This window comes from Megascapheus bottae, chromosome 8 (genome assembly GCF_031878675.1).
Source record: "Megascapheus bottae isolate mThoBot1 chromosome 8, mThoBot2.hap1, whole genome shotgun sequence".
Classification (NCBI taxonomy): Eukaryota; Metazoa; Chordata; class Mammalia; order Rodentia; family Geomyidae; genus Megascapheus; species Megascapheus bottae.
Window position 1 is genome coordinate 58,501,153 of NC_143516.1, and position 22,417 is coordinate 58,523,569.

Sequence of the window (22,417 nt, forward strand, 5' to 3'; positions counted from 1 at the left end):
CGGGTACAACCCCCGGGCAAGCACCAGCCTAGCATGGTTGAGGCCCCGAATCTCAACACTAGTACTACCAAAATAAATCATAAAATAAGTACAAGTGGGTTTGTGGGACAATGCCTGGCATGGCAAGTGTGACAACAAGATTTCAGTGCCTTCCTTGCATTACCCCAGGGGAAAGTCTCATCTTTGTTTCAAGGCAGTGAAAGAAGGTTTGGGGTTTTACACAAGTGTCTCACACTTGTAATGCTACCTTTTTAGGGGATGAGATCCAGATCATCAAGGTTACAAGGCAGAAATATCCTTCACACTCTAATTAATCAGCAAAAGTATAGACTGGAGGCATGGCTCATGTGATAGAGCACCAGGTGAACCAGCAAACAGAACAAGATTGAGTCCAAACTTCATTATTGGCATAAAGGTAGGGGGAATCAATGCACAGGATTCAAAGGACCCTAATTCCTCTCTGAATCATATTTGAGATGTCCTGTGTGTTACTTTCTTCTCCAGCACACCTTCAGAGCTGTTTCCAGCCATTTCTTAGCAGGCTGACACTTGATCTCATGCTCAAAACCAGACCCCCCCAACTGCAGCCAGGGAACTTGGCAGGGGCTCTTAGGAGAAGGCTGGCCTTACCGGTTCCCCAGGCAGGCTTCTCCCTGGAGGTCCGACCTCTCCTTTCGGACCTGGAAGCCCGGGGGGGCCTGTGATCCCACCTGGATCCCCCTGAGGAAACAAGACAACCTTACTCAGGGTCATAAAGAAGAGTGGCCAGGCGACTCGCTCCTCACACGCTAGCCAAGGCTGGTCAGTTCAGGCACCCATCTCTCAGATTCATCATCTTCAGATTCATACTGAGTTACCAGACATAAGGTCAGCAGAATTATGAAACAGTCCATGCACAAACATGGCACAGATTTAGACTGTCTACTGTGGTGTGCATACAGTCAGTCAGGGTGGACATGCTGCAACAACACAGACAACAATGAATCCTAGAGTTTGAGAGTTTTACTTCTTTACAGAGTTGATGCCTGAGAGGACAGACCTTGTGTATTCTGTCCTCACCTCTGGATAACAGCTCCTGTCTGTGTCCTCACCCCTAAGTGACATCTCCTGTCCTGTGTCCTCATCCTACATGACACCTCCTGACCTATGTCTTCATCTCTGGCTTTGTTCTTCTTGGCACATGAAGGTTGGGCAGAACCAGGACAGCCATGGTATATGGTTGCAGCACACTTGTCTAGGTCATACTAGGTATAGATGTCTCCCCTGGACCCCAGACCTGTCCCCTCCACCATCCTGGACCCTCCCTGACCTGGGGATGTGCCTCTCCTCCCCACTGTGTGACTGCATGCTTCACACGCAGAGTGAAGTGTGGATTGTACCTTCTCTCCTTTATCGCCTTGCTTTCCTGGAGTCCCCTGCTCCCCTGGCAGTCCCTAGAAAATTCAGAATTCAAGGGACATGCAGTCAGCATGCAAGGGAACATCTATTCTCTTGATCATCACTTGGCTCCAAAGCAGAATTTTAACACTCTCTGAGAGATGGGTTTGTTTTGGCCTGGTAGGAAAAATACAGTTGAAATAGGATATTTGTTCTAAGTGAAGCTGACTGGATATAATGGGACGAGAGGGGGGGGTGAATGGGGCGAGGAGAGAAAGACACAGAGACAGAAACAGAGAATTATGTCCATTCCATTAACCACCAAGAAGCTGGAATTGGAGCTGTGGCTCAAGTAGTAGAATTCCAGCTTTGAGCATAAAAGTTCAGGGACAGCACCCAGGCCTTGAGTTCAAGCCTGTTTTTCTCTCCAATGTACACACAAACAAAGAGAAGGAAAAGAAAGAAAAGGAGTGGAAGGGGAGGAGAAGAGGGGAGTAGCAGAAAAGGAAGGGAGGCAGAGGGAAGAGAGACAGAGACCCAGGTCACTCTGGTGCCCTTACAGGAAATCTCTAAGCCCTCACACTTGTTCTCATGGAGTGGGGGTCTCTGGTGGGGAGGGCAGAAGACAGTAGAAGCTGCCAGTGTTTTTGGTAGGTGAGGATTCATGCAAGAAGCACACATACTGGGAACACTTGCTCTTTCCTGCCTTTTCCTTATACGCTGGTGGTTCTGTTTGTCTACTGTAAGAACAGCCAAGGTTGTCATTCAGTTAACCACTTTACCAGGCTGACTCCCCAGGAACTCTGTGGGGCAATGCGAGCAGCCCTGGACACTGGGTGTGCTGGGGCTCCCCAGGGTTGCCTTGAGCAATGTAGCACAAGCTGGCTACATGACTGCCTACACCCCCATCTTAATTTCAGTCTTATTTCAAGTATTAACAACTGTACTTACAGAATCTCCGGGTGGCCCTTGAGGCCCCATAGCACCCGGTGGTCCTTGGTGGCCCTGAAATAGAAAGTGACATGATTTAACTTTGTTGTATAGATAGGGACTATTCCTGAATTTTTGGAGGGTGGGGTGCAGGGAATTGAAATTAGGGCCTCATACTTGCTAAGTACTCTACCAATTGAGCTATGCCCCTTATTCTTTTATTTTATTTTTTGTTTTTATTTATTTTTTACCAGTCCTGAGGCTTGAGCTCAGGCCCTGAGCACTGTCCCTGAGCTTCTTTTGCACATGGCTAACACTCTTACCACTTGAGCCACAGCATTGCTTCTGACTTTTTTTGGTTTATATGATACCGAGGAATTGAACCCAGGGCTTCATATACGCTAGACAAGCACTCTAACACTGAGCCACATCCCAAGCCCTTTGTTTTGTTTTGAAGGGAGGGTCTTACAAAGTATGCCCAGAATTGTCTCACATGTGGGACTCTCCTATCTGTCTTCTGAATGGATGGGAATCACAGTCATCTACCATCACGCCCATTCTGTATACCTGAGTATCTGTAGAACAGGATCTTTATAGGCTTCTCAGAACCTCATATTCTGTGCCCAATGCTGGCATCTCCTCAGGGGACATAACTAAGATGGATCTAAATGTTTCACTTAGTGGCTCTGGATTTACCAGCAGGGATAGCTGGGAGCCACAGCACAAATCTCCCCTGCCCCTCCCTCTCACAGCTTTGCCTCAGGTCGTCCTGTAGGGGGAGCTCGGGACACCTCAGCATCTCAGGATGCTGCCTAACTGTGATTTAGAGACAGAATCCTGAATCCTGCTCCTTCCATGAATGCTTCTCAGGGTCGTCATTTAGCGGACATTATTTACTTATGAAGCCTTTTATGGATGTTGTTGTGAATATGTTCTGAAAAGGGAAATTTTAAATCTTGTGGTGACCCAAAAGGCTAGGTTACGATATGTGTGATGAATAAAGCCTGATAGGGAAATCGGCCTGGAAAGGACCTATACCCTACTGGTTCCTTTAAAGCTGGAGAGGGAGCGGCTGCCATTCCCCGGCTGTGAGCCCTCTCAGCGACCCCATACCTTCAGTCCTGGGCTTCCTGGCCAGCCAGGGGGGCCAGCATCACCGGGGTCTCCCTAAAATGCCAGTGGGAGGAAAAGTCAAGAGTTACTGCTGCTTTCCAGGGCTCTCTGGGTGAGGCCACAGGGAGGAGGCCAGGTGCTTACCTTCATTCCTGGGGATGGGCCTGCCCCAGGCTCCCCCTGTAAAGGAAGGGACAGCCTTGAGCACTGTGTGTTCTTGACAGCTCCCAGGCTCCCTCAAGGAGGGGGGGCTGTAGGACCTGATTCAAAACTTTTAGGGCCAACAAACAAGCCATTCTTTATTTTACTTTTTCTACCTGCCCCAGGGACATTTTCTGTTTTGTTTTTGATGCTAGGATTTGAATTTATAGCCCTAAGTATACTTGGCACCACACTGTACCACTCAAGTCACTCCCATAACCCCTTGCCCCCCAGGGCCGGCCCAGACTTCAAGCTCCTGCATATGGCAGCCAGGACCACAGACTCACAGCACTGTGTCTGGCTTATTGATTGAGATAAGGTCTCGGTAACTTTTTGTCAACGCTGGCCTCAAATCACAGTCCTCCTGAGTTCTGCCTCTTAAGTAGCCAATACTATAGGCGTGAGCCACCACACACAGCTGCCATGGTTGAGTAGCAATCATTGTATTCTTGGCTTAGCTGATATCATGACAATTGACCTCCATCTAATTACACCTCCTAGAGAATCAAAGCTTCAGATTGGGGTTGGGGAAGAGGTGCTAAGGTAATGTTTGCTGGTGGTCCTTCTGTCAGGAATAGATGCTTAATTGTAAGTACATAGAACAATAGTAAGATAATCCAAGAACACAATATTGCATTTCTTATTTTCCATTGCACATTCACCCATTTGATAAACATAATTTGTATCCCTATCAGAATTTTGACAAAAGGCATCAACTATTTTAAGTTTGTAGTGTAATGTTTCAGAGTGGAACATTCACACCTTGTCACTCATACCAATGGCTAAAAATCCCTGCCTCACACAACCAAGGCTTAAAGAGGTGTCCCATAATATCGCCTAACACATTTTACAATAAAAGAAGAAAGAAAAGGCAAAATATTCCTAAAGCCTGTTTTTTTAAATTTTTTTTTGCCAGTCCTGGGCTTGAGCCCAGGGCCTGAGCACTGCCTATGGATTTTCTCAAGGGTAGAGCTCTACCACTGGAGCCACAGTACCATTTCTGGCTTTTTGCTACATTTGTGGTACCAAGGAATTGAACCCAGGTCTTCGAGCATGCTAGGCAAGCACTCTACCACCAGGCCAAACTCCCGGCCCCTAAAGCCTGTTTATAAAAAGAATATCAAATCTGTTATACTCTAAATAGACTCTAACAGAGATCAAGGAGAAGGTGAGGAGCAGAAAGGCCCAGATGAGTGGTGGTGGCACAGATGTTGCTCTTCTCTCACTCGTTCTACCTGGGGTTAAAGGGACCCCTGGGAAGGCAGAATTCAGATGTGGTGGATTTTCTCCCTGCCCAGGAGAAGCCATTCTTGGATCTTGTGTCCCCATCCTAGGGCGGCAATGGCAGGGTGAGCTTATGCCAGCAAAGGTGGCCAGTGTTTCCACCAGCTGTGATGGCCTTCCATGCAACAGCGGGGCATGGTGGAGGCATGGTGGGGGCTAAGGAAGGGCCTTCACTGCCCTGGGCCTGGAATGGCCTGGCTCAGACCCCAGAAGTCTGCTGGGAGGGCAGCACACCCCCACCCCTGCAAGCCGTGGGCTCTCTTCCATCTCCACCAGTGTGAAGGTCCAGCCTGAGGACCCAGGCTGCTCTGTGGCTCTGAACTCTCTGGTAGTCTACCTGTGCACTGGCCAGCAGGTCAGGAGCAAAGATTGTCTTTTTTTCTGATCAGACTGGTCAAATAGAAGGGACAACACAGACTATAAAATTGTAGTTGATCTAGAAAAATATTTTTTCCTTTTTTTCTCTGTGCTCAAAGTTAAAATACTCACAGGTTCTCCTTTTTGTCCTTTAAGCCCCAGGAACCCTGGCAGTTCAGTTTCACCCTAAGAGGAAGCAAGAGGAAACATAATCTTTAAGTGTGTGTGTGTGTGTGTGTGTGTGTGTGTGTGTGTGTGTGTGTGTGTGTGTGTGTGTCCACACACATACAAGCACCCATACCAATATGGGGCTTAAACTCAGAGCCTCTAGCTCTCACTTGGCTTTTGTGCTCAAGGCTGGCACTCTGTGACATAAGCTACAACTCCTCATCTCCACTACTGGCTTTCTGCTGGTGAGTTGGATGTCAGAGACTTTCCTTCCCAGGCTGGCTTTGAACCTCAGCTCTCAGATCTCAGCCTCCTGAGTAGCTAAGATTGCAGGAGATGTTTACATGCCATCAGACTGACACTGCTCGGCTGTCACGTCCTCCCCACACAAAATCATCTGATAATTGGGCCAGGCCATCAAAATGTGCTATGGGCACTCCCCAGTGCCTTTGGCTCTTCCCAGACCTGAACATTCCATGATACACGAAACTCCATGTTCCTACATCTTAGTGTAGGAACAAAGTATACTTTTGGTAAATCAAATACAATGAAGATCTTTTTGTGATCTTTTCTTTCATAGCCTTCTTTCTTTTTAAAAATGTTTGCTTGTTTGTTTGTTTTGCGGAGTCCTGGGGCTTGAACTCAGGACCTAGGAACTGTCCTTGGGCTTTTTCAAGGCTAGCACTCTACCACTTGAGCCACAGCACCACTTCCAGCTTTTCCTGTGTATCTGGTACCAAGTTACTAGGGTTTTGTGCATGCTAGGCAAGCACACTACCCCCAGGCCACTCTCCTGGCCCCGCTTCTTTCTTTTTATTACAGGGAAGGAGAAAATGAGCCTCTTGAAGCCCCACATCCCTGCTTGGAGGACCTCAGACCAACTAGGAAGGCATTCTAGCCAATGGAGGGCAGCAGGTGTCTGAAATGTCTTCTGAGTTCTGTTCAAACATGGGACAGAGGGGTCTGTATGTGGCACAGAGGCAGCATTTTCAGAAAACAGTTTGAGTGGGATCCCCCCAGAAAGGAATTCTGCCACAATGGACTGGGGCCCAGCTTCCTCTCAGAGCCTTCCAGGAACCAAATGGCAGAATGTGACGGTTAAGACACACAGGACAACTTCCCAGCTGCAGGAGTGTTTGCAAAGTGACCTTCTCCTTTACATTTCTGCACAGACATCTTTGTATCAATAGATACAAAGATGGAACCAAGCCTTCATAACAAGGTGCTTAAAGTGAAAGAGATTAGCAAATTTACAGAGGAAACATTCTATGTTTCCCACTATTCTCCCATTCTTGTGAATTTAGTATGTACCGCTCAGTCCACATATTTATACTTTTCCTGGGCATGGGGAATTATAAACAATATGTTAATCTAAGTATTTAACACAATATCCATAAAGAAATTTATCTTTGTAAAATTAGCATTAATTATACCAAAAGATATTGCCACACATGCATATATGGACTGAAATCAAACTTACCCATCTTATTATTTTTTCTTATTCTGTCATCTGCTTCTCTTTTAAGGCTATTTCTTTTGATGTGTTTCATTATGCTATATAATATGTATTATATAGAATATATTCTATATAATGCATACTTTTTACTCAAATCTCTAACATTCTGTGAATTGGGTTTTTTTTTTGCTCAACATCATTTTCTTTTCTTCCTTCTTCCCTTCTTTTTCCCCCATTTTCTTTGTTTTTTAATTTTTTTTGCCAGTCTTGGGGCTTGAGCTCAGGGCCTGAGCACTATCCTCAGGCTTTCTCAAGGCTAGAGCTCTACCACTTGAGCCACAGCACCACTTCTGGCTTTTTCCATGTAAGTGGTACTGAGGAATTGAACCCAGGAATTTGTGCATGGTAGGCAAGCTCTCTGTCACTAGGCCAAACTCCTGGCCTTACCCCCTTATTTCTGTATGCCAGCACTAGGATTTGAACTCAGGACCTTGTTCTTTTGCTTAGTGTTGGTGCTTAAGGCTGAAACTACCACTTGAGCCAAAGCTCTGCCTCTAGCTTTGTGCTCAGTAGGCTGGCTTTGAACCACAGACCACAGATCTCAGTCTCTGAAGTAGCCAGGGTTACAGTTGTGAACCATCAGCATCCAGATTTATTTTCTAAAAGCTTCCATGTAATTGTACTACACAGTTGGGATTTTGACAGCTGGGAAAACACACAGGTTCCAGCAAGAATCTGTGAGACAGTGCAAGAGAACTTGAGATGTGATGACTTGATGACTCATAAAAAAATGTATTTTTGAAAACAATTACTTTAATACAGAATAGATACAAAGTTGATATGGTTAAGTAAGGTGGTTTCACTCTTCTGGCAATTTCTATATTTATAGTTTTATTTTATGCATGCAGTCTTTTCCTTGTTTAATATGAACTTTTAGAGCCTTCCTTCCTACATGCTCTCCATAGATTCTTCTGAGCTATGTATTTGGGTGGGAGGAAGAAACAGCCATGCCACTGGCTTTTTCTAATTCCACTTAAGATTCTGAAGCAATTAGAGAAGATTTGGAGCAATTGAGAAGGCCCTCAGTGCCTGATGAACACCTGTTTCTGGGAATCAGATTTCTCAGGGGTGAGGTCTTGAGAATTCCTAAGTAGCACGTGCTTCCTGAGGAAGAGCACAAGCAGGAGCCAGCTGTTTTGTTTCGAGAAATGCATCGTCATTTAAATGCCTTGAATGTATCATCACACTCTCCCGGGCTCAGCTGTGCCATGGGACATGTGCCCCACCAGCCTGTGGGGTGGGCCATGCCATTTCTCTTCCCTCCCTCCCTCCCCCAGAGTGCAAGTGTACAGGAGTGATGGCTCAGGATGCTACACAATGTGTGCCTGAGGGTGGGGCGCCACCAAAAGTGCTGGGTCCCAGAACTTTGTCTACATACAATGGCAGCAAAATCTAACACACAGAAGTGACTGACAGTGCTATGCAGTCACTTTTAGATTTTCTTTCAGAATGTCAAAGCAAGCTTTTATTCACTTGCTTTGCAAGATTGTGTGTATGTGCATGTGTGTGCACACACACACACACACACACACACGTGTACAGTATTGGGGCTTGAACTCTGAGCCTGGACACTATTTTTTAGATTTTGTGCTCAAGACTAGCACGCTACCATTTGAGTCACAGCTCCACTTCCAGCGTTTTGGTAGCTAACTGAAGATAAGAATTTTATGGGCTTTTTTTCCAAACTGTCTTCCAACCATGATCCTCAGAGTTCAGCCTCCTGAGTAGCTAGGATTGCAGGCATGACCCACCAGTTCCTGGCTGATTTTAAATGGATGCATCTCTAATTACATACATTGTGGTATTGATGTTAATTCGGTGAACAAAGAACTGAGATTTTGTGTTAATGATCTTACTATTGAATAGTTTGGGAGTCTTTAGTTCCCTTGTGATTCATAAATACACATGCAACAGTAGTGACCGGAAGCAAAACAGAGAAAGGGGGACTGGCGTGGAGCCAAAGGGAGAGTGAGAGGAGGCTGTCTCCAGTTTTCCCCATGGTACAAGGTGTCAAAGATGCCCAGCTGTGTGTCTGTTCACTGACCAGTGTCCCCTTGGGTCATCCCCCACTGTCCCCTCAGGTCATCCCCTACTATCTCCTCAGGTCAGCCCCAGTATCCCCTCAGGTCAGTCCCCAGGGTCCCCTCAGGTCAGTCCCCAGGATCCCCTCAGGTCAGTTCCCAGGGTCCCCTCAGGTCAGCCCCCATGCACTGGGCACTGGTTGATAAACCTCTCAATGACACACTGAGGTCCACGAGGCGGATGGGACTCAACCTCTGCCATTCAGGGTGCTTTCCATGTCAGCTGTCCACTACTCCAGATAAAGGCCTGGGAGCTGACACTGCTCTTGCCCTGATCAGCTGGCATGGGAGCCTTTGCGAGTAGCTTTGATAAGAAATCTACCTCCTGACTCTCACTCAGAGCTTCATGGTAGCCAGCGGGTTTTTTTTTTCTGTCCTTAGAGAACCTAGATAAAGCCATTTTTAGGGATGGAAGCAATTTTATTTACATTAGCAAATATGCAAATACATTTTGGTTTTGCCCATCAATGAGCACCAGTGTCTCACATTCGTAATCCTAGCTATTCAGGATGCTGAGATCTGAGGATCATGGTTTGGAGCCAACCCAGGCAGAAAAGGCTGTAAGAGTCTCATCTCCAAGCAACCAGTAAAATACCAGAATCAGATATACTGCTTAAGTGGTAGAGCATCAGCCTTGTGCAAAAAAGCTAAGCAATAGTATTTAAGCCTCAGTGCCAGCAACAAATAAATAACATAACAACAAAAATAGAAATAAAACTCCAAGTTTATAATGACATGTTAAAATATTTTAAAATATTTATATCCAGGGCCTGAATATAGCCTACTGGTACAATGTCTGCCTAGCGTGCATGAAGCCCTGGTTTGATTCCTCAGTACTGCTATTACAGAAAAAGCCAGAAGTGGTGCTGTGGCTTCAGTGGTAGAGTGCTAGTTTTACAAAAGCTCAAGGACAGTGCTCAGGCACTGGCAAAAGAAAAAATGTATATCCAGAAACAGCTTTTAATATGGAAAGACATTTGAGTATATAGGATCATGTCTTGAGGTCTGAGAAATTAGGCATTAATATAAAAGTTTTCGCCCTTCAAAAACAGAATCACTTACAATCTCTCTGCATACAAGAAGTAGGAAATAAAGATGTCAAACCTTGTTAAAATAGTCGCCAAAGGTCTGCTGCTGCCCTTGTAAACCAGGAGGTCCCTGTGACAGAGACAAAGACACGCAGACAAGCATACATCAGACATCTGTTTAAACAGTGTATCTAAGTATTCTACAAGTCAAAGAGACAAAAAGAAAACAGAAAACCCAGATAAAAGAGGAGTCTATTTAGTCAAACACTAATCACTAGACATCCACATACAGTCAGGTTCATAGAAGCTTTTCTAGAACAAATCTTGCATGACTCCAAAGAGGAGCCTTGGGAGGAGAAGGGTGGACTCTGATGAACGCATTACAGAAATGTGGAACTTAGAGGCTACGGGGAGATTTTTTTCTATTTACCCTTGAATCCGGTATATGAAAGTGACTTGTGTGTGGATTCTGGGGCAGAATAATGGTGTCTGCTCTGAAAACACAGACATTAACATTTCAGTATGGTGGGCTATCACTGCCCTGGTACCACCAGGGCATTGTGCAGAGAGGCTCTTGGGAGAGAAGAGAGGAGAGACCTGAGGGCTCTGGGCACCGAGGCCTTGGGAAGGGATACAGAGAAGTGTTCCAGTTTCCAGGGTGACATGTTGGGAAGAGAGCCACAAGGAAACAGAGCTTAGCGTTACTTTAGATCAAGTAGACTGAGCCAAGATTCACTGAGCTGTCTCAGAAAACAGAGAGAAAACTTCATCCAGGACTGGAGGAGGAGAGAGAGTAGCACCAAAGAGAGAACATGGTAGAGAGGCAAAGTCCCCCACCTTTTCTCTTGGAAGACAAGAGGGTGGATGAACAAATCAAATAACATCATTATGCAAGATTACTCTTTTTGAAAAGGGAGTTACAGGTTTGAAGAAAATGGAAGAAGCAATTGCTAGCTTCATTCCTTGCTGCAGGCAATCCCTAGGCACACAGAAAGCAAAAAACACGGGCCCACATTTAGACAGGTGTTTTTCATGGAAGACTGTGGCTAACCAGCTCTTGTTAGAGGAAGCCTTGGCATTGTGCCACGGGCACAGGGGACCCAGGGTGAGGGGAGGGTGCCAGGCAGGAGGGGACGATGCCTAGCTTTGGCCAATGTAACTTCTGGGCAAGTAAATCAGGTTTTTTGGGGTAGTGGAGTTGGATGTTATTAGAAAGACAATCGATGGTGAAATAAAAACAGCTGATGTCAGAAAAGAAGTCTCTCAGTATTTCAGATTTTATATATTTTTCATGTTCCTTTCCCATCAGCTAGCTTCCTATAAAGCATTCTAGGCTCATTTGGATGAACGAATGAGAAGAACAGCTATTGAGATGGCAATAGTGGTATAGCTTATAGCCAAGAGCATGGAAGTGAGGAACTCTCTCGTGAACTCAGGAGTTGTGAGGCTCCTGTGTCTTGATCCCTGTGCAAATACACGGGAGTTAGAGGAATGTTGACAGCATGATAGGGAGTGTCAGGAGTTAGTCAAAGAGGCATCTGTGTCTAGCAGGCCCTCTCTGAGCATCAAGGGTGCTCAGACAAAGAGCTGTGATGGGGCATGCCACTTTAGCGTCACAGACATTTTTTCTAGTGAACATGAGAGCTTTAATTGTTGGGCCCCTAAATGTGGCAGAACATTCCATAATCCAGAGTAGAGCAGAGAAATCAATCACATACCAATAGCAATGTGCTGTGGTGCGGGCAGCAGACATGATAGCATGGCTTTATTCGTGTGGACTTATTAAGTCCTTGTAGTGATTCCATAGGAATCATTATTTCTGACTCCAAGATGAAGAGAATGGAGTTTAACAATTAATGGGCCAAGGTTCTACCGTGGGCCGAATGGAATGATAGCACTGTCAGTGTTGGTTCCACCAGGTTAGCAGGAAGGCTGTAGGAGACACACAGTTATGTGTTTCATGGTCTACTCACCATGCCAAAAGCTTTCCCATCCACAGCCTGTGTACTGAGTACTCTAACAAGCCAGTACTGTACTTGGGACAGGAGGGAAGAAATGAGCATGTTGCTTTCGAGTGAACTGTGCAGCTGATGGAAGCGGTCCACTTTTGCGGACCTCTCATCTCTTGGCATCATGTCTTCTCTCAGCCCACAGTCAGGGCTGGGCCTGAACATTTCCACAGCACTGTGGTGTTCACGATGCAGCTGTGTGTGCACATGGAGAGAGCAGTAGCCTGATAGCACCAGGGGTGGATGGGGGCTTCCCAAAGGGACCCTGTGTGGCAATGGGGACAAGGAGAAACGCGATGACATCTCATGGCCCATCCATGGGGATGTGAGGAAGAGCCGTGGCGCTGGTACACGCTGCAGAGGTGGGGATGAATCCCCTCGTCACCAGGAGCCTGGTCTTGAGTTGAACCCTGGGGGCTGAAGGGACAGTCTGGCTGGCTCAGTGCAGCCGGCCCAGGCACACAACCTACTCTGCAGAGCCGGGAGATAATAGGGGAGTTTGGGCAGTGTTACTCGGTCTCCCAGGAGACACTGGAAAAAGGGACCTTTAGACTTAGTAAGCTCTGTTCTGTGTGTTACAAGATAGTGCTCAGAAAGGCTTCGTCTGAAGTGGGTGCTCCCTGGTGAGGTGATCAGTTTGTATGATGACATCTTCATTCTGTTTTAGATACTTCCAGTGCCATAAATCCCAAGATGAATGCAATGGAAAGTGACAGCTCAGAATTTACTTCAGGTAGTTCTGGATACAAACTCTCAGAGACCTCAGGAACCCTACAAGGAGACACTGGCAGAGAGCTGGCGAGGTCTGTGTCTAACTGGGTTCTGAAATCAAAGCAACAGTCCTCGATTGGTTAAAAACTATCAGAAAGAGACAGTATCAATCAAAGCAGGAGACAGTGGGTATGGATAAAATTACTTGTGTTTATATGCTCTGTTTAAGGTTGTAAAACAATGTAGACATTGGAGTTTTAAAATTGGTGGCTTCCTATACAATCACTTTGTTTTCTAGTTTATATTCCTTTTTACTTTAAAGTTTCCTTTTTATGCATTTCCATTTTACATTTCTATTAGCATAAATTAAATGAACAAAAGGATTTCATTGTGGTAGTTATACACATGCATACGTTTGTTTATACACATCCCGTCCTTTCCTGTTTTCTGTTCCATGTCTGGATAAGACTCAGAGGGCCATTTGTTTCCAGGTTTAGTAAAAGCTGCCCATCTCATATTCCACGAATCAACTCTGAGAAAGGAGAAGTTAAAAGTGTGTTGTGAGGATGGGAATGCAGCCTAATGGTAGTGCTTGCCTAGCATGCACAAAGACCCAGGTTCAAGTCCTCAGTACCATATACACAGAAAAAGCTAGAAATGGTGCTGTGGCTCAAATAGTAGAGCGCTAGCCATGAGAAAGCCCAAGGACAGTGCCCAGGCCCTGAGTTCAACCCCAGGACTGGCAAAAAATATATGTGCAGTTGGTGACAGGTTCCTGGGCCACAAAGTATGAGGTATACCTGACTCTGGCTACCACATTCTCTTAAGTTTGCACTGAAAGCATCCTTTTAGAATGGAAAAATGTCCCAGTGGCTTCCTCTGAACATGGCCCACAACATGTTGCACAGAAATCACAGTTGTACAAGTCTATGAGTGACAAGGCTCTGTAGTCTCTCATTTGATTGGTGTGCCTGTAGCCCAGTGTGGGATCCTGGGATGTTTCTACTGCCCAAGCACCCTGGCATGCTGGAGTGAATGTGAGCTGTGCCTGGCATAGGAAGCCCAGCCCTCAGAAACAGTGTCAGGGGGCTTCAGTTGCACTTGCCTGGAGATGCAGTTTATGCCCATAGTGGCAGTGACTCCAGAGATGGAGATGAGGAAGGTCTCAGTTTGAGGCCAACCTGGGCGAGGTGAGCTCAGGAGACATCGCTTGCACAGAGGCTGGGAATGCTGGTGGGCACCTGCTGCCCCAGTTACGGTGGGAAGTGAGAGAGGAGAACTGGGGGCCAGGAGGCTTGTTATTGTTGTTGTTGTTTGCCAAGGCTGGCTTAGAACCATGACCCTCAGATCTCAGCTTCCCGATAGCTGGGAAGGCAGGCATGAGCCATCCATGCCAGCTTCCATCATTGCTTTTAAAAACATCATTTAGGTGCAACCATGGTCTGTGGCTGAATGAAGATAAAAGTCCTGCTGTGGAGCCAGAATGGACAAAAATCTCAGGAAGCCAGAAAATGCCTATAATTGTTCATTGCTTCTGTTCATGGAGATCATGAGATGTCATTACGAAATGGCATCTCAGCCTCTGCCTCCCACGCACGTCCCAGCGTGCGTTCGGTGGTCACAGGGGAGCTGGAATCTCAGCTATGTTGACAACAGCTGCTTTGTCTGGGGCTATAACCCCAAGAGGGGACAAGTGGCAATAAAAATAATTAGCTGGTCATGTCCCTACTTCTTAAGTCTTTAGTGTTTATAATTTAAAATCTGAGGGTGTTATCTTGTTTTTAATAAGAAACGAAATTTCTACTCCCTGACTCAAGTCAATGGCAGGGTATTATCTTTAAGGGGCATAGCCTTTTGTCATTTAATAAACTTAGGGTTCTACTTAAAGGAAAACTAGAAACAAAAGCTCTAATCACATCATGAAAGGAAGCCCGGAGTATGTGTTGGGTTCCCATCAAGACACGATTAGCCTCACACATGCACTTAGGATACCTTGGTAGAGGTTAGTTGCCTTATTTTTTTAGTCTAAACTGTGTTTTAGAATACTGGCTTGTACTGGGAAGTGGTGACTCATTCTTGTAATCCTACCCTTTCAGGAGGATGAGATCTGAGGATTGAGGTTCAAATCCAGCCAGGACAAGATTTGAGACTTGTCTCCAACCAACCACCACAAAGCCAGAAATAGCGCTGTGGCTCAAGTTGTAGAGCACTCACCTTGAGCAGAAAAGCTCGGGGATGGTGCTCAGATCCTGAGTACAAGCCCAGTGGTGGCACAAAGAGGGAGATGAGAGGGGATTAATAGGACTGTGCATATTTCCACAGAATGTGTGCCCATGTCGCTGTGCATCCACGCTGTGGAGTACTGTCCCATATTATGACTCCTGGCATTAGGCTGAAGCTCACCAAGAAATTCTTCCTCAACCACCTTCCAAGCTGGTGGCAAAAAGAGCTCGAGCTTGGCAGGATGGCTCACGCCTGTAATCCTAGCTACACAGGAAGCTGAGATCTGAGGATCAAGGTTCAAAGCCAGCCTGGGCACAAAAGGACCTGAGACTCTTATCTCCAGTTAATGTCTAGAAGAGGAAGTGGAGCTTGGCTCAAGGGTAGAAAGGTAGCCTTGAGCTGAAGAGCTCAGGGACAATGCCCAGGCTGCGTTCAAGCCTCATGACACCACTCCCCTCCCCCCACAAAAGAAAAGAACTCGAAGAGATGCTATGTGCATTTTGACCACAAGACAAACAGAAAATACCACAACCCCAAAAAATCAAGTTTGAAAATATTGTCGATATATACCAATTAAGTCTCAAACACAGAATCAGCAGTATTGCTGAAGTTCCTTCTCTGCCCTGCAGATATCCAAGATGGCACCAGGGGGTGCTGCCGCCCCGAGCTGCAGCACTGGAATCTTTTCAACCTGATTTGTGACACTCACGTGGCAACCAGGAGAGGATGCACAAAATAAACACTAGCAAAAGACCACCAAAAGCCTCATGCCTCACCTGCAATAGGAGGGAATAACAACACATCTTAAAGGCATGATGGATGAGAGTGAAAGAACGCCTGGGCAGCGCTGCCCCCTGTAAGGCGGCTAACGTAATCCACACCAGCTGCTCCCCCTTTCTGAAGAAAGTACTTGGGTAAGTACTAAGGCCTTCCAAGCCTGGAGACTTTCTAACTCCCTTTGTCATAATACAGAAGTCAATGGAAAACTTTTTAGAAAAGAATTTTTATTAGAGTGCAAAGCACAGAAGTTGCTTTGGAGATGCAGACAGTCAGCTAAACTTAGGGATCAGGGTCTTATTTCTAGAATCCTTAGTCATGCGGTATTTCTAAGCACCCAAATACAAAATGAGAACAATTTCTGGGAGCCAGGAGCTTAGCCTAGTGGTAGAGTGCTCGCCTAGCATGCACAAAGCCCTGGGTTTGATTCCTCGGTAGCACATACTCAGAAAAAGCCAGAATGGGTGCTGTGGCTCAACTGGCAGGACGCTAGCCTTGAGCAAAAAGTATCCAGGCCCTGAGTTCAAGCTCTAGGACTGGCACACACACACACACACACACACACACACAAATGAGAACAATTTCTGCTTCTTCAGAGAGTTCTGAGGGTTCCATGAACCACTGAAGTACCTAACATAGAGTGAGGCCTATAGTAAAGGCAACCAGCTTTAAGTCCATCCCTCTTTCTTCTGAATCTATGTCCTTGCTGAGCAAGTTGCTTTTCTGCTCTCAATCATGGTGTGTTTTCAGAGGCCTCACTAACCTAAGATATCTCTTTTCAACTTTCCTCCCAGATTCTGTGTTGGAGGTGAAATCCCCAAATTCATGGGACAGATGCTTGGAGGGGCTCTGGGAAATGACTGAGGTTAGAGGGTTCCCCGGGAATGAGGTTCCATGACACAACTTGTGTTTCCCCAAGTAGGCCAAGACCTGAGCCCACTCTGCCAGTCCAGCCCCGCACCCCCTGCATCGCAGCCCACCAGGGGCTCACAGGTGGGCACCGGCCCCCTGGACTTTGGGATCTGCCAGGTGAATATAGAACTATTTCTATAAATTACCCTCTCTTGGGCAATCAGCCATATACACAGAAAATGCACTGTGCAACAAAGAATATTTGCAGGACGAGATGGCAGGAGGCACTGGGGAGAATTTAGGAGGCTTTCCTCCTGTATAGACCAATTCTACTTTTAAACAGAAAAGTGGATCGACATTCCATGAAAATACATTCGAAACTGGGGGTTATAACCTGCCAGTTACAGCTGCCACTTCAGCTTGTTCCTTAATTCCAAGCATTCTGATTAAGAATGATTTTATTATATGCAGATTATATGTGTATAAACACCATCTAAGCTTTCCTAAGTCCAAAAATCTTCCCTAAAAATGGTGTTTCTGTTGAATAATGGAGAGCTAGTTTGAGTAATATAAATGTATTTCTATCAGTTATGTAGTTATATATGCATAATTGCAATATAGTTATATATATAAAACCTTTTATGAAACTCTGAGTCAAAGACAATTTAATAACATTAATTTATTTTGGGTAAACATTCTCTTATTTTTGCTACATAACCATTTAATGTTTCATGCAATTGTCCTCTCTCTTTCTCTCTCACACACACCCCTTATAAGCTAAATGGAAAGTTGTAGAAAGTTATTTTTTGCAAACAACTTGACTTTTTGGTACAGAAATTTAAGAAAGTGGAAGTTAAATATTTGGCCTTGGAACAAAGAATTACAAAATTGTTAAAGCCTTTTAATTGCTTTAAATTGCTTTAGGCCCTGAGAGATTTTTCCAGCTCAGTTCCATTTCTTTTCATCTTTATCCACACTCCTCTAAAGGACAGCACACCTTTGATTTAGACAATGTCCCCAATCCCTGAGGGAGGAACAGAAGAGCATTTTTCTGAGGCCCTGGAGGGGGCAAAGCCTCTGAGGCTCCAAGTAGCTGCCTTTCCTTGGTCCCTTCCAACTTTTCCAACTCTTATCTCTCTTAGTATTCCGGGGCATGAATGGCTCCAGACATAGTGTTAAAATTAGGGAAATGTTCCCTCATTGGAGTCAGACAGCATGTAATTACTATCTGTAGGGACAAGGTAGGCTCTCCACCAAGCACTGAAAGCTATCTTGTGGATAGTTCATGCTCACCCTTGGGGAACACAGGGCATGGCACTCCCACTTTACTCACGGGGGGTCCTGGGGGTCCTGGCTTTCCCGGGGGTCCTGTTTTGCCTCGTCTTCCCTTGAAACAAAAAAGAAAACAAAATAAATCCAGTGGTTTAATTTCATTTTAAAAAGCACAACAATATAAGTGGTACTATGGAAGACAGACACACACACACACACACACACACACACACACACACACAAGTTAAATAACATTTCAAAGGCTATAGGACTCTGACCATCAATGAACTGTACAAGCTTGGACCAGATATTCACATCTATAATGAAGAATAAACAGATCTGCTCTTCTGAGGCAAGTTCTGTCCATTACAAAGCCTATGGATCAATGACCCAAGATTAGCATGTTAGCTGCTAAATCTGTGGCTTCAGACGAAATAAGACAAACAATATGGATTAAACAAATAATATCATTTCTCACAGAGGGATGTGCACTTATGTGTTGTAGGTGTTAGCTGAGCCTGTTGTTGTGTGATAAGCACTCTGGACCTTAACTCACTGGAGGTTCCCAGTTTACCACTAGCTACATCCCATTTGCGAGGCCAGGAAGTAGACTGGTGGCAACCTGCTTAAGTAATGGGGGTCTAATGTTATTTAAAAACATTTTGTTTAGTTATTTTTTATAAAGTCTTTTTCCAAAGTTGGAAGCTAAGCTTATGCTCAAAAGCATATCTTTTGAATGAAAAGCCTTTATATCTGTGCACATGCTTTCTAAATATTGTCATTTTACTTTCTGGTTAGTAATCACACTTGCTTACCATTTTGATAGAACATTTATACACAGTTAGGCTCAGTGATGCTTAGATAGAAAACACATCAGGTTGGTCTTTTCCATGTTTTTTTTCCTTCAAGAAGTACAAATATAAATGTAGAAAGGTTCCCTTTATTCGATGATTTCCTTGCTCTTAAAGTGCCAGGCAAAGCTGCAAGTTACACAACTGGGTAACACTGACCAAGAGACACTGTATTCACAAAGTGACATAATGAACTGAAACCCCTTCTTATAGCTACTTAAAATGACTAATAATAATAATGTATTTTTGAAGTTATACACATGCTCATTTCTAGTCTTACAGTCTACATTTTCTGAAATCTCAATCTCTGGATCTTTTAGTAAATGTGAAATTCTGTTAGCCTTTGAGGCCTAATCAGTGATAGAGGTTTACTCAAAAGGTAGAAGAACTGTAATTTATCAATTCACAGGCGAACAAAATCAATGTGTCTAAGAAGGGATGGTTCTTCCTTTAGGTTTGTGTCAGGCTGAGGTAGAACTGGAGGGTTAAGTCCGGTTTATATAAGTTCCCCTGTCTTCAAAGGACACACACACACACACACACACACACACACACACACACACACACACACAGCTATTCCAAGCTCATAACCAGCAAAAGATACGTAGACAGATATTGACTTAGGTGAGAAGTGGAGGAAAATAAGCAGGCTGACTGTGGGTCCATTTCTATCACAGAGTTAATGCTTACAACAGACCAGGGGTCAAATATGGCAAGAATCCATGGAGCTATGTTGGAAGGAAGAACAAAGCGTGAAGGCAGAGCCCCAGGTACTCCTGCCTTTCCCTTGGTGCACGCCAGCCGGGCCAGCCTCACTGCCGTCAGAGGCTGCTGCAGACAGGGCGTGCTGTTCCTTCACCTTTTCCCTTTTGTTTTTTTTTCTTTTTCCTTTTTTTTTTTTTTTTGGCCAGTCCTGGGGCCTGGGCACTGTCCTTGAGCTTTCTCAAGGTTAGCGCTCTACCACTCGGGCCTCAGTACCACTTTTGTCTTTTTCTATGTATTTGGTACCAGGGAATTGAACCCAAGGCTTTGTGCATGGTAGGATCTTTGAGGCCAGGTTTGGCCGGTGGCAGTCTTTTATGGACACTACTGGAAGCACATGATTTATTTCCCACACTCTCTCGCTGGCGAGCTGGCGTCCTCTACCACTAGGCCAAGCTCCTGGCCCCCTATTTTCTTTTTATGCCAATACTGAGACTTGAACTCAGGGACTTGAACGTTCATTCAGCTATTTGCTCAAGGCTGGCATTTCACCACCTGTGGTGCCACATCTCCACTTCTGGCTTGCTGCTAGTTAATTGGAAATAAAGGTTCTTGGATTTATCTGAGTTGGCTGGCTTTGAACCTCCATCCTCAAATCTCAGTCTCTTGCATAGTTAGGATTGCAGATGTCAGCCACCAGTGCCCGGCCTATGAACAGATAAGCAAGTAGAAGGCTTGGGTTGTTACTTTAATGTAGTGTATTTATATTAGACTGATTTAGCCAGCACCAGTTTTCAGTTTAAATTTGGTTTCCCTGAAGCAGACTTGAACATATTTCAAAATGTGCATTGCAGAGTGCACAGTGGCCCCCTCCTCAGCAATGTCCTGGAGCTGGGTGGGGGACTGCAAGTGCAGGTACAGCCCTGGAGCCTGGGGGAGGGTTCTGGAGCTTGGGGGGTGGACCACAGCCTCACAAGGAAGGCCACTTGAGGAGCACTGAGACCAGATCCCCAGAGCATTCCAGGGGGGCTGGGGCCACAGCTCACCCCAGTAGTGTGGCCTCCCCCTGGAACATCCCACCCCCCTCCACCCTGCCCGCTGTGAACTGTCTTATCTGTGTAATCTTCCCTTCCTCCAGAGGATCTTCTCACTTGTGAGTGGAGCCACTTGTCACAAGGCAGGCACAGTGCTAGCCGTGAGCAGAAATGCTCAGCCATGCTCTGAGTTCAAGCTCCAGGACTGGCATTTAAAAACGTTGAACAGGATCTTTTCATGTAAAAACATTGCCGCAAAGAAAAAGGCAGCCTAACAGTACTTGTTAATGTCTGGCTGGGTGTTTTCTTACTGAAGCAGCATAACTTGAGGAGTATATTATTTTTAATAGTGACACCCAGGGAACAGGCAAGAGCTTATTCTAGGACCCTGCTCTTGTTCATGGTCTTCATTCTGTGACTCAGATCAAGTCACCTCATTCCGGGGAGTAATCTGTGCACCTCTGTGGTGTGTCTCATACACTTGTGGAACGCGGAAGGCCCAGAGCCAGGAACACGGCTAATCTGGGACAGGCTCTTCTCCTATTTTAAAGCATCTCTGATGAATTAATGGACACAAAGCCCCAAAGGGAAGCACTGGCTAGATCGACACTTTCCTAAAATGGGTGCGGTGCAAGGAACTGACTGACCCTGGTAAGTTTCCCTCAACACCAGAGTTTCCTGTCTGGTACCAGTGAAAAGATGGTGCACAACAGTTTGACCTCAGCCCAGTCCCCGGCCTGGCCTGCATGGGAACCCCTCTGGAGCTTCTGGTTGAAAAAGTCTGGGGTGAGACCTGGAATCAGCATTTCCAGCAAGTCAGAAAATCCTGCAAGGCTTCTGTGCCTCGAAAACGTGGCTCAGAACTAAAGAATTCAACTGGTGTGCGATGATGTGAAACTTTCCAAAAATATTCGCTGTCAAATCCAGAAGCACCTGGCTCTGAATCCCTGCTTTTTTTCCCATATGTTTTTATTGTAATTAATAGAAAGGTTACATGATATTTGCCAGATAGAAGGTGCATTAATTCACATACATTGATACCCTTTCTCATGTCTTGGTCCTCATTTCCCTCCCTCCCACCCCCACCCCTCACCTTGTTTTCCCCCATTCTCTATGCAATTTCAAATAACCAAGTACAAATATATCTGATATATCAGGTAACAAATTGCGATACTGTAACAATATGAGATAACAAGGGAAAGCAAAAGAGATGAGAGATAACATAGTACATTAAGGACAACAATCACTCATTATATGGTGTTTGTTTCTATATCCTAGAGGTCCTTTCATTTAGCTCATACTATATGGCCATATGTATCCAGGTTTTGTTCTATTGCAAGTCTGCTAGGAGAGCCCAAGGTTTCTACTGATTATGACAAATGAGGGAAACCATTTTGAATCCCTGCTTTTATCTACAAGATTTCTCTGCTATAAAATCCTGTCCACACATGGCAGCAGCTTAAGGGCTGTCGTCTCATGGTGCAGCATGGAGGATGCCTGAGGACATTATATAAAATGCACCATGTTCCATATCCACTGTTTTTGAGTTCAGAGTCAGACACAGAATGTTTGCTTCTGGTATGTGACATAAAGTGTGAGCACCTAGCACAGCTAAACTGCACAGTTAAACATAGATACCACAGCTGTGTGCACAGCTGTAATCCACCACAATGGCTGGTACTTGGTGACAGCAAGAAGCATCAATTCTTTCTCTCCCACCTTCCCCCACTTCCCCTTCCCTCCCACCTTCCCCCACTTCCCCTTCCCTCCCACCTTCCCCACTTCCCCTTCCCTCCCCACATTCTCCCACTTACTCTTCCCTCTCCTCCTTCTCCCATGTCTCTCTGATTTTCCATATTTGGTAATGTCTTATGAAACCTTCTGAAATGTATACTGTGCATCCTTTGAAAAAGTCCATTTCATCAATTCAT

At 45.4% G+C, this 22,417-nt stretch overlaps 1 protein-coding gene across 1 annotated transcript in view; it reads right to left on the reverse strand.

Moving 5' to 3' along the window:
• The window catches only part of Col19a1 (collagen type XIX alpha 1 chain), a 159,492-nt gene that overhangs the window by 40,157 nt on the left and 96,918 nt on the right, over window positions 1-22,417 (reverse strand). The window contains exons 14-21 of the mRNA XM_090337719.1: window positions 17,961-18,014; window positions 10,132-10,185; window positions 5,395-5,448; window positions 3,565-3,600; window positions 3,421-3,474; window positions 2,329-2,382; window positions 1,380-1,433; window positions 631-720 (exon numbers count right to left, since the gene is read on the reverse strand). Of these exons, the coding sequence (XP_090193845.1) occupies window positions 631-720; window positions 1,380-1,433; window positions 2,329-2,382; window positions 3,421-3,474; window positions 3,565-3,600; window positions 5,395-5,448; window positions 10,132-10,185; window positions 17,961-18,014 (450 nt within the window). The remainder of the gene's footprint in view (window positions 1-630; window positions 721-1,379; window positions 1,434-2,328; window positions 2,383-3,420; window positions 3,475-3,564; window positions 3,601-5,394; window positions 5,449-10,131; window positions 10,186-17,960; window positions 18,015-22,417) is intronic.